The sequence below is a fragment of the Aotus nancymaae genome, unplaced genomic scaffold (assembly GCF_030222135.1).
Source record: "Aotus nancymaae isolate 86718 unplaced genomic scaffold, 86718_ANA_hifiasm-v0.15.2.pri h1tg000040l, whole genome shotgun sequence".
Classification (NCBI taxonomy): domain Eukaryota; kingdom Metazoa; phylum Chordata; class Mammalia; order Primates; family Aotidae; genus Aotus; species Aotus nancymaae.
The window spans coordinates 66,609,548-66,622,406 of NW_026988454.1; the positions used below are offsets into that span (position 1 = coordinate 66,609,548).

The 12,859-nt window shown below is 36.6% G+C and overlaps 1 protein-coding gene across 1 annotated transcript in view; it reads left to right on the forward strand.

The window, feature by feature from the left end:
- The window catches only part of SIM1 (SIM bHLH transcription factor 1), an 83,085-nt gene extending 70,666 nt beyond the window's left edge, over positions 1–12,419 (forward strand). Inside the window, exons 11-12 of the mRNA XM_012438486.3 lie at positions 3,863–4,265; positions 6,305–12,419. Of these exons, the coding sequence (XP_012293909.2) occupies positions 3,863–4,265; positions 6,305–7,035 (1,134 nt within the window). The 3' untranslated portion in view covers positions 7,036–12,419. The remainder of the gene's footprint in view (positions 1–3,862; positions 4,266–6,304) is intronic.
- The last annotated feature ends 440 nt before the right edge of the window (positions 12,420–12,859 follow it).

The following is a 12,859-nucleotide window of genomic DNA, read 5'->3' on the forward strand; positions in this document are numbered from 1 at the left end:
ATTTATTTGGTTTTTGTCTGTGAATGTCCAATTACGCTAGCACCATTTGTTGAGAAGTTTATCTTTCCTTCACTGAATTGTCAAAAATCAGTTCAGCATATTTGAAGTTTGTCACATTTTTTGCCTCCAAGTAATGCTGATAATATGGGTCATGTGTGACTTAATTTGTGCTTCTTCATGACCTTAGAGGTTTTGAGGGCAGAATGTGTGGACAGATCCAGATTACAGTGGCTGCCATTATCCTTTAAACTCAGAAGCCTGTAGAATATATTCATTTATTGACCAAAAGGCATCATGCAATTCCTAATAAAATTTGTGCCATAATAGGATACTTGGAGGGAAAATTGGCATTGTAGTAAAATTATAATTTACACAATAGCTTTCTTTTTATAATGATGACAATAAAAATTTGTGGACTTGAATTATAGTTCTCAGTAATTATTTTCTTCCAACAACTGAGATGTAGGGACAGGCACAGGAATCATATATGTCAACACTAAAAAGGATTACACTGTACAGAGTATTAGAACTGAAAGACAAGTTAGATAAAGTTTAATCTAATCACTATCGAATTTTTATGCGTCATTGATTCATTGCACTGCACATGCTACATATATTGGCTGGCTGCCTTCCTCTCTTTCTGCCTTCTCTTTTCTCAAATATTTAATAAACACCTGAAATATTTTGGATTAAGTAATGTGGTTGTAGTGTCCTCAACAGAATTTACATCAAGTACAGTTCATTTTAAAAGGATGAACTTGGCTCAGAGGTTTGATGGTGCCCACTGGTACAAGTTTATAGGTCTTGAAAACAAAGGTTTACTGCAAAGCTTTTCCTCTGTATCTCCTAAGCAGTATGAGGTCCTGGAACCACCCAACCTCCGCCTGCTTGAATATCTCAGGGAAATTCACTTGCTGTTGCTGTAGTTTCCTGCCTATTGTCAAGAGGCTTATCCTTCAAATTCTTCTTTGGGTGCTCTTGAAATGTATACCTCCTGTATGCCCAGGTTGTCTCTTGTTGAATTTTCATTGTGATTGAAGGACAGAATGTTCTTCTCTGCTGCGCCAATAGCACTTTCCCATACACACTCAGGAAAAGCTTTTCCCCCTCTCAACAGGGCTCAAAAGTCTTGACTGGAGTACCTCAGAAATAGACCTGGTTTATACTTTTATAAAAACAAGAAGAGTCTAGGCAACTCCTGGCTTGGAATAACACTAATGGTCTGAGTTTCTCTGAGGCAAGCACATGGATGGTACTCGCAAGAAGCACATGTCTAGCACTTGGAAGCACCAGCCCTGCTTTGTGGAAAGTGGAGGTGGTATCTTGTGAAAAGAGAGTCTGGTGTTCACTGGGAGAAGAGGCTGATGGCATGTGGAAGGCATGGTATAGGAACTGAGTCCCAGGATGTCTTGAATCTCCTACACTATAACCCTGCAGAGAGAGAAGGTGAATTTTCTATTTTTTTCTTGATGGAATATGCTGATAGTCCATATGTGCATGTAGAAAATAATTAAAGTAACAATCAGAAATGGCAAAGGAAGTATCTCAACCTGGAATTTGCACAGGATTCTGTTCTGAGCATACTACATTGGCATACTTTGAAGGTTCCCCAGAGGAACCTGTGTAGTTCATCTCTCTGTCTCCAAGAGCCCTCGGCTAGTTGCTTCTTTGTACTGAAATGGGAAGAGCCAGGATTCTTCTTCCGGCTCAGGGTTGGACTAGACGGAAGGAGAAAGTTTGTTTTGTCTGTGAAGTTCTCATCATGGGTGAAACTTTCTCAACTAGCATGCAACAAGGTTAACAACAGTGGAACCTAGAAATTTTTCTTCTTTCTCCACACCACCACACACGCCCACCCCTGTTTATTCTGGGCTGAGAAATAAAAGTCTAAAATGGACTTGTATTTTGATTCCTGGGACTGTGAGACAGTTTCTGCCCCTTCTCTGCAAATCTCCCTAATATTGGATCTTTTTTTCTCTCCTTTCTTCCTTAACAGTGTTTTATCCGAAATGTAAAATAATGGTTTTGAGCACAGGCTTTGAGACTAGATAGTGCCTGGTGAGGTGAGGTGTAAGGTGGCTTTGGCATCTTATTAAAACTTGTAGTAATGTCCTTTTTTCATCTATAAAATGGAGCTGTATTATGTTCAGGTGGTTGTGAGGCAAAATGTATATGGAATGATTAGCATATTGTCAGACACATAGTAAGCTCTCAATAAATGGCATCCATCATTATTATAGTAGGTAATCTCTTTATAGTACCTAGAATTGTTTGGCATTAGGCAAACAAAAACTGGTAAAAATTATTATTAGATTCCGTATTTTAGTGGCTTGTGAAGGCCTTCAAACTGAGCATATTTCCTAGGGAGATCTATCAAGTATTTTATGTTTTCTTTCAAAATCTGACCAAATAGTCTGGTAGTAGACAAGCCATTTAATTCTAACAAGGTACAGCAATGCCTCTGGCTTGTTGTTTTCTGGTGACTCCTATGCATATTTCAAGTTTTACCTTCGAAAGCAAGAGGCACATCCTAGTGAATAGGCCCAACTCTCATATGGAACAAGACTTCTTAAGAGTTACATGGCATGGCCAGATGTGGTGGCTCACACCTGTAATCCCAGCACTTTGGGAGGCCGAGATGGGCAGATCACCTGAGGTTGGGAGTTCGAGACCAGCCTGACCAACATGGAGAAACCCCATCTCTACTAAAAAAAAAAAAAATACAAAATTAGCCAGGTGTGGTGGCACATGCCTGTAATCCCAGCTACTCGGGAGGCTGAGGCAGGAGAATTGCTTGAACCCCTGAGGTAGAGGTTGCAGTGAGCTGAGATCATGCTGTTGCACTCCAGCCTGGGCAACAACAGCAAAGCTCTATCTCAAAAAAAAAAAAAAAGAAAGAAGAAGAGTTACATGGCAATTGAATTGGGTAAGCACTTATTAATTATTCTGCCATCTATCCAGCATGGACTTCAGAGAGTTAACAGTCAAGTATGAAGATTAAGTTTCAGGACATTGGTGCCTTAAACCTTAGGTTTTTGTTTGTCTGTTTTAATTAAGAAAAGATATAAGCTGGGTGTTGTGGCTCATACCTGTAATCTCAGCACTTTGGGAGGCTGAGGTGGGAGAATTGCTTGAGCTCCAGAGTTCAAGACCAGCCTGGGCAACAAGGTGAGACCCTGTCTCTACCAAAAAATTTAAAAATTAGTTGTGTGTGGTTGTGCACCTTTGATCCCACCTACTCAGGAGGCTGAGATGGGAGGATTGCTTGAGCCCAGGAGGTAGAGACTGCAGTGAGCCGTGATCATACCACTGACTCCAGCCTGGGGGACAGAGCCAGACCCTGTCAAAAAAGAAAGAAAGAAAAAAATGTAACGAATTGAAATAAAATATGGAGCTTACCTGGAATCTCTCTTTGGCAATACCGTTAGGGTAGATGAAGAACCTGGGTTTGAATCTTGGTTCTGTCACCTGCTAACACTGTGGCTTTGGGCAAATCACTCGCTCTGCCTGAACCTTAGCTTCTCTATCCATGAACTGGGGGTACTGATAGCACCAATAAGGGTTTACTATAGGAGCTACGTGGATAGTTTATATGAAGCACTTCATTCAGTGTCTAGAACTTCAGTCGACGTTTGCCATTATTGTTTTTATCTCCTGCTTTCAGTAGCCAAAAGGATTTTCTTTGGAAGCATCATAATGAATTAAGTAATTCCAAGTTAGGTGTGCACAGCCGTGGTGCCCAAGCAATGATTATTTTGGCGACCTCACAACAATTAGACCTTAAGGGTGGTTCTTATGTTTGTTTTTTTCTTACTGATTGATTGATTTTTGAAATGGGCTTTTCTCCTCTACTCGGTTTCAGTATTCGGGATTTCACACGGAAAGATCGGAATCTGATCATGACAGCCAGTGGGGTGGAAGTCCCTTGACCGACACAGCCTCTCCGCAGCTTCTGGATCCCGCCGACAGGCCTGGCTCCCAGCATGATGCATCATGCGCCTACAGACAGTTCTCAGACCGCAGCTCTCTCTGCTATGGCTTTGCGCTTGACCATTCCAGGCTGGTGGAGGAGAGGCATTTCCATACCCAGGCCTGTGAAGGAGGCCGGTGTGAGGCAGGCAGGTACTTCTTGGGAACGCCGCAGGCCGGGAGGGAGCCCTGGTGGGGCTCTCGTGCAGCCTTGCCCCTGACCAAGGCCTCCCCAGAAAGCAGAGAAGCCTATGAAAACAGCATGCCTCACATCGCTTCAGTACACAGGATCCATGGTAAGAGCAGGTGGAAAGGTTTCCAAACTCCAAGCATTAGGCCTTGGGCAGGTTCATCACATTCTAGATGTGACACTAGAGTGAATGATCAAATAGTTGTCTTTGATTTACAAATCAGAACAAATGGAATTAAAAAAGAAGTTCACTCTGTTACCAGTTTTTCTAGTGTTTGCCAAATACATTTAGTTTTGACAAGTGAGTAAAAACGATTCCTATTTTAAACATCAGAGAGTATAGAAATTATGTAGTTAATTATTAACTATGTCAATTGAATTTGTAGTATGTGTGCATTTACATTCCTCATGTATTATTTTCTTTTGTATTTTCATGCTTCGAATGTGGACTTGAATAGTCTGTAGGCTCATTCAGTCATAGCAGTGTTTTTCAATGAGGGCACTATTGATGTGTTGGAGAGGGCCAGTCTTTGTTTTATGGACTGTCACACATATCACAAATGTTCAACCTTTCTGGGCATTAAATGCCAGTAACTTACCCTTTTTTCCCCATTATTTGGCAATCCACAATAATGATCCCGTGAATAAAGGTTAGAGCAATATGTAGAATGCACTGGGATTTTTACCTTGGGATAATTATATGGCTTTATAAACACATTGAAACGGGCACCATAGCTAAAGCCTTGATTGTTGCTAATGCTTCCCTTTGTTCATTTCAAAGTAAATTAGTTAAGGAGAGCTCATTACATCCATTCCATGCTTGGGTCCAGACAGGTCTTTGAAACCCTCCCCGTTTTATTAGAAGTCAGTGACATTAGGGTTGATCTGAAGGTCCTGATGCTACTACTCTTGTCTTTAGGATGAGAAATGTGCTAGACAATGTTGTTTCCATTCACAAACCTTCCTGTCAAATACCACTCAGAAGCTGAGTAATTTTAATCTGTTTCTATTCTTGCTTTCTATTTTTCTGATTTTACTCTGAGTATCTCTAGTTTGGTAGACTGGTAATGGAAACCAGAGCAAAGGGCAATTACCTTCCAAAGAATAGAGTTAAGCGAAAATCCTGGCTTAACCTACAAGGTCTGGAAGAAAATATTAGAAATACAACAAGAAGAAAAGAGAAAAGGAAAGCAATGCATAGTGTGATCCAGGCCTTTGCTGCATTAAGTAGTTTACAGCTTTCACATATTCCTACCTGTTTCTCTTCTCTCTTTTTATATTGACTTCAGACCATTTTGAGAATAATTCCTCCTTATTTTATCTCTTTCCTTGGTTCCAAACAGGTTATTATTAAAAGTGTCAATATCGTTTATTTTTACCTTACTTCAAAAACAATCTAAGGTACCTGAGTTGCTGTATGATTACCTGTGAAGCTGAGATGGTTACCCCTAAATTTGAAAAGATAATATTTTTGTTTTTATTTGGACAAGATTGTATCTGTATCTATAATCTTTATTTATATCTGTCCATGCTTACATATACATATATGTGAATAGATGTATATTTTTAACCTTCAAATACTCTAAAAGTGAATATTAGAGCTTTATTGTAACTTTACTTAAGATATATTAGAGCTTTATTTTAACTCTACTTAAGATATATTTAGCAATATTAACATTTTAGGTTATTTATCTGGAAGTGAGAGAATATTTCAGCCTATATCATTATTTTCCTCAAATCCAATTGAAAACATTTCCCAAGCATCAGTTTAACGTGGCACTCTCCAATAAACCAAATTCTATGCATCCTCCTCTTCTTTCCAGTCTGACACATCTAATAACATATATCCATGGAGAAGTATAAACACACTTTACCATTTTGCTAATTGCAATTCACGATGAACAGGGTTTATGTTCTAAGAAACTTGTTATAAACTTGGTCTGCATTTAAAATTCACTTATTTTGCATGAATCCAGTGCAGAAAGTTGACACTCTGTCTATCATGTGAACCTGTGCCTGTTTCAAATATTAGTGTATATATTAAAAATGAAAGATATACAGTTTATTTTAATAGAAAAAGGAAATAAAGTTATTTTTGAGGGTGAATTCTGAAATCACTTAATTTTGACTTTTTCTAATCTCTAGGGCGAGGTCATTGGGATGAAGATAGTGTGGTCAGTTCTCCAGACCCTGGGTCAGCCAGCGAATCAGGTGACCGATACCGTACTGAGCAGTATCAAAGTAGTCCACATGAACCCAGCAAAATTGAAACTCTTATAAGAGCCACCCAGCAAATGATTAAAGAAGAAGAGAACAGATTGCAGCTAAGGAAAGCCCCGTCAGACCAACTGGCTTCCATTAATGGGGCTGGGAAAAAACACTCCCTCTGTTTTGCAAACTACCAACAGCCCCCAGCAACAGGTGAAGTCTGCCACGGCTCTGCTCTTGCCAACACTTCACCATGTGACCACATCCAGCAGAGAGAGGGAAAAATGCTGAGTCCCCATGAAAATGACTATGACAACAGTCCCACTGCTTTATCTCGGATAAGTAGTCCCAATTCGGATCGCATTTCAAAATCCAGTTTGATCCTAGCTAAAGACTATCTACATTCGGATATGTCTCCTCACCAGACAGCAGGAGACCATCCTACTGTCTCTCCAAACTGCTTTGGCTCTCACCGGCAGTATTTTGATAAGCATGCTTACACATTAACTGGATATGCCCTGGAGCACTTATATGACAGCGAAACCATTAGAAACTATTCCTTGGGCTGTAATGGCTCACACTTTGATGTAACTTCCCATCTAAGGATGCAGCCAGACCCAGCACAAGGACACAAGGGAACATCTGTTATAATAACCAATGGAAGCTGATGTTTTGCTGAAATATTTTGTTCTTTAAGGATCTCTGAAACATATTTATAGTTTAATATCCCATTACCAGCATTTACTATACCACAGATTATTAGAGAGGGTAACTTAAGTTACTGGGAATTCGATATGTGTTCCTATAAAATCAAAGAAAATATAGCACCAGTATTCAGGGTTATACACAGAAAATTGAGCTAAATTGAATACACAAATTTCCCCTCTAATTCTATGGGAACCAGAATAGATAAATTTTGAATTGAAAAATATTCACGTAGATCAAGTGCGCATACATACCGCATGAGAGGACTGATGAATGGCAACATTGCATTGTGACTATCCAGTGATCCTCATACACACAAACTGTTACTTACAAAAGGCTGTATACATTTTACACATGGAAATATAGGCTATGTAATGTAAATGCACCAAAAATGGGTAATTTTCTTTGACTCTGTCACACTAAACTTCATAAAGAAATTTCCATTCCCAAAATAACTGAGAAAGAGAGACAGACACATTTTACAAACCGACTTCTTTGTGGTTTCAAATCAGTCAGCTCATTTGGTTCAAGCATAAGTTAGAGAAATCGTTCTGGATGGGGTGCAGAAATGAGTTTTGACCTGGTATCCATTATAAGCAATCAGGAAGAGGTAATTTTTCACCTCACTTTTCAGTTAGACAAGGACCAGGAATGCACTGTCATGGCATTAAGTGTTTTTCTAAGTAAAAACACCAAGATGTTGGGACACACATCAAAAACCTGGTGTGCTCAACTGGAAATAGTTCTATGAAGATGCAAAGGCCAGAGGCAGATTGAAATAAAATGATATCTCAAAAGACACAATTTAAGGGCTCAGCATAAGTAAACAATATATTTAGGGCTTGCTTGTAAAACCAACTAAATAAAAAATTCAAACCAATTCACCCAGAAAAAAGACTGATAAGTACAAAACTAAAGGGTAAACCAGTGAAGTGCTACATGACAGCAGTGTAAGAGTTTGAAAACATTTCAAAGTACATATGTGCCAATGTGACAACATGTGGAAAGCCTCAGGAGAGAGTCTAAGATAAAAGCCTAGGTTGATAGACAAGTAGTTAAAAGCTAAGAGCAGTACTCTGAAGGAATGCGCAAAGAGTTTATTTTACTTATTGTTGGCAAACAACAAACATGGTCTTACATCTGTGTGGTACAGTAGAAAGGCCATCTGACTGGATCCCTGGGTTCTAATTCTGGCCCTACCTGTAACTTAATTTTGTGACCACAGGTGTATCATTCACCATGTCTGGGCCCTAGTTTACTGGTTTGTAAGGCAGCGCCAATGTTCCGTGGCTCTGCGGTAGAGCAGAACTGAACTTATCACCTAATTAACTCTCTGCTATGAGTTGTCAAGACTGATCATTCTGGTTTTTCTGTACACAGAAGTTTAGATGCTTTGTGACTTAAGCAGGTGTGTGGGCTCTTTTAGGCAGGTTACAGTCAACTTTCTAGATTTGGTCAAAATGCAGTTGGTACAAATTTATGACAGAGAAGAAAAATAGCAAGATTTATTTAATGCTATTAATTAAATTACTACAGAATAATTACTATTCTCTAGTAATTAAAGCAAAATGATATAAGTGATTAGAGAAATTTCATAGATAATATTTCCTAGGATTCCCATGCCTGAAACTCTTGCCATATTTAAGGAAGGGGATATACTGGAAGAACTTGACTTATAATTTTGGAAACAGAACATGAAATTGAATACTCAGGGATTAGTACTATATTTTCATCATTTAACAGTTATTTGACAGTCCATAGGTAGGTGACAATCTGAAGGATAATATGAAAGATGAATATTGGGTTGTTTGTATATGAAAGAAGAGGCTACAGAAAATTAAATAATGTTAACATTTGCGCTGTAAATGCAAAAAAGTAAAGTAAGTGAGAAAGTTAGTGGTTATATATATTTTCAAACAATTCAAAGTGCAGTTGACCCTTGAATAACATGGGTTTGAACTGTGCAGGTTCATTTATATGTGGCTTTTTTTTTTCAACCAAATGCAGATAAAAAACACAGTATTTTGAGAAATATGAAACCCGAGTATACAGAGGGCTGATGTTTTGTATAAGTGAGCTCCACAGGGCCAACGGCAGGACTTGAGTATGTTAGAATTTGGTTATATGGGGGTGGTCCTTGAAACCAACTCCCTGTTTATACCAAGGGGCGACTGTACAATAAAAACTAAATTTTGAATTATACAAACAAGAGTATTTAGTAATTTTGAGGAAATTATTTATGAGAAATCCTGGAATACATAAAATGGAGTTTTGATCAGTTTGCAACATGAAGTAATGTTTTAAGAATGCTAAAGTTTTTGTAGAATTCTGTAGATTGATAAATGTTTTGAAGACAAAAATATTTGATGAATATGGTGTATTGTGGAAAGGCAATTTTCACAGATGGGTATTTCTGGTGGCTACACATTCTATCAAATGTGCCAGGGACAGATGCTAAAAGCAATGGAAACTTAAGAACCAGGGAAAATGAAGGATAGGTATTAAAGAAAAGACTGTCACTAAAGGAATTTCAGTGAAATTTTTATATGGAAGACAGTTAACTGGTAGAAGGAAGAAATTATGAATTTCACAGATGCGAGTAATCAGAAGGAATAATGCTCTTTAAAATGACATGACCAATATTTTTAAGGAAATACATAATTAACTAAATTATATCTTGATTCAATATTTTGGTAGATTGACCCAGTTTTAAGTAAATAACCATTTTAAAATTTGCTGAATGTCAATAATTTTATAGTAGCACCTTTATTACATTACATAAAATGTCATATTGACTCACCGTATTGTATCACTTACATATTTTGCAATATGGCATGATTATCACAAAATGACCCAAGGTAAGTTAAGATATTTGATGACAATATTCCTTGTTAATATACATGTGAATGTGTTAAAATGTATTTATAATCTACATTATTTTGTTCTGTGCAGGAACATATTTCCTCATAATGAAAATGTCATCTGTGTCTTTTAAAAATATAGTATATAAAATAGATATGTTCCTCATAACTTAATCAGTTAAACTTAATTTGGCTTTAGTTTTAATTCTTGATTTCCATAACTTTGCCAAATGCTGAGAACCATGAAACTTAATTAAAATAGAGAAGTATGATTTTTATATCACCTTGGGGATAAATAAATGTGCTCTATCAAATTGCCAGTATACTATGTATCAATTCATTAAATGATACATAGCTCATGGTTTTGTAGAATTCTGCTTTCTAGTAATAATAAGTATCTTTATTTTCCATTTCACCTGCCATACCTACTTTAAAAATTTGGATGACCAAAGAAATAAATGAATGTTTTCCCAATCTTTCTTGGGAAAATTATGTTTAAATTATTATTGAGAATATACAGATTCGATGTGTTATTTTGGGATGCATAATATTAACATCACAATCACTACAGATCAGATATTTAGGCATGCTTCAGCTCCACAAGTCTTTTGTCATTTATGCATAATATAATGTGCTTGCTTACCTAAACTGTAATTGCCTGATAAAAGATAATATGACACTGCTGAGGTGACATTCAAAATGAGACAGGATGCAATAAATAATTTGCCTTCTGTATTTACACAGAAAAACCACTTGCTCTTTTTTGGTTATATTTTGTAGGGCTAGATTTTTCCATTGGGTACTATTCTTAATTCACTCTATACCATGTTGTCACATGCTGCCTCTGGGCAGAGAATCCCACTTAAAATAAGCTTTAAAGGGATCTTCTAAAAAAGGATAATTTGCTTCAATTTTTATTTCTTTTTCTTATGCGGGATGAGGATCAATTATAATTCAAGACCATTTGGAAAATATGCATAGATATTTTTAAATGAAATAAAAGACTTCTGCCCTCAAGATCTAAACCAAGTAAGTTTGATGGAAGGCAGCACAGGTAAAGAGACCTTCTGAATACAGATTTGATTTTGATAGCTCTCTCTCTCTTTCAAGAGTAGGATATTACTAAGATATTCAATGCAATCTTTCAGTCCCAGTAGTATTTGGGAGTGACAGAGTGAATGCTGATATTTGGAGAATTGAGCACTTGACCATTTTGGGGTCACTCACTTTGCCTACTGGAATAGCTTGTACTTTAATACAACCAAATGCAGTCTTTCTGATTTAAAATGTTTGAATGCCCAGATTTGGTTCCCTAGTTCACTCAAATCATAGATGTAGAAATACATCCTGTTTTCACAATGATTTAAAAAAGAATGTAAATCCTATGGTCCTCCAAATAAATGATTCAACTTTCATGTAAATGTCAAGTTTTTGTGAATAGGGACTTATGTCTAAGACAGAAAAACCTATTGATCCAGTTCTTACTGTGGAGCTTATTGTGGGTAAAACATTCTTTATCATTCTAAATTTTAAATGAATGACAGAACAGTTATGGACACATGCAAAAGGTATCAGACATAGAAAATATTCTTGGGGAAATTTCTGTGTGGCGCTAATTTCTTGAGCACAAGGGTTGTATGGATAGTGCTTAACTCAAAAAGTGAGAGTGTAGTCATTTCCACACAATGATTTGTTCAGAGTTCCTTCTCTAGGACTGTATGCGGAAAGCATACACACACACATACACAAAAAATATGATTTTTATATCATATTCATGAAAATGTGCCATATCCAATTATAACACACACACACACACACACACACACACACACACACACAAATAAATGATGGTTCACACAAGAAATCCTAATTGCTAATTTTAAACCAAACATTTGTAGTTTTGTTTATTGCAACTTTGCTGCATGAGACTTTGCTTTCATAAATCTATATGGTGGGGGGAAATTTGCCCTAATTTGCTGATCTGGTACACAGGTAATCACAGTTAAATTTACATCCAATAACTCTGATGTGTTTACATTTCAAAGAAAATGAAATTGACATGGAAAAAATTTTGAGAATACTATAAGTTTTTTTTCTTTTTTTTCCCCAAAGGCAAATATTTCAAAAAATGAAACATTATGAGTAGGCACTTCATAAAAGATAAAATATTTTACATTTGTTTTTTGACTAATGTGCTATAAAAAGGATTATATTTGTGAGAAAAGATACTGATTGCCAATATTTCAAATACCATCTTGCAATGTATAGTTTTTAGTGACAATGTAGTATAAAGCTGTAATTTGAAATTTTACTTTGGAATGTAAAGTAGAAAATATTAGCTATGTCAATGATATCTTGCAAAGTGTTCCCATTTATAATTATTTATATTGTAAATAGCTTTCTGAAGTAAATTCGAAGTTAATGTGCATAAAATGTATTTATTATGTGAGGAATTTTTTCGTTTAAAATATAGTTACCAATATGCAGTTTGAGTCTGAGTTATTCATTGAAAGAAAAATCTCTGACTGAAGGGCAAAAAAGACCGTTAACTAAAAGAATACTGTAAAAAAGCAAGAACCGTTTTAGCTCTAGATTCTATTGAAATGGGTAGCACTAAACACACACAACACACACACATACACACAGACACACACGTGTGCACACACACACACACTTTAAGAGACCTGGGAATAGAAGCATATACATACGCACAGCAACTATTAATGATGAGTCTGTGTTTTATTAGACACTGGAGAATGGTTTTTCAATGTTTCATTAGGACATCTTAAGCAGGACTTCTTTGTTAAATAAAGCAGAAAATTTGAAAGTAAAGATTATGTTTTAAATGCCTAAGTGAATAGAAAACCTATAATATTGAAATTATTTAATTTGCTGTCATTTAAAAATACTCTCATAATAATGTTTG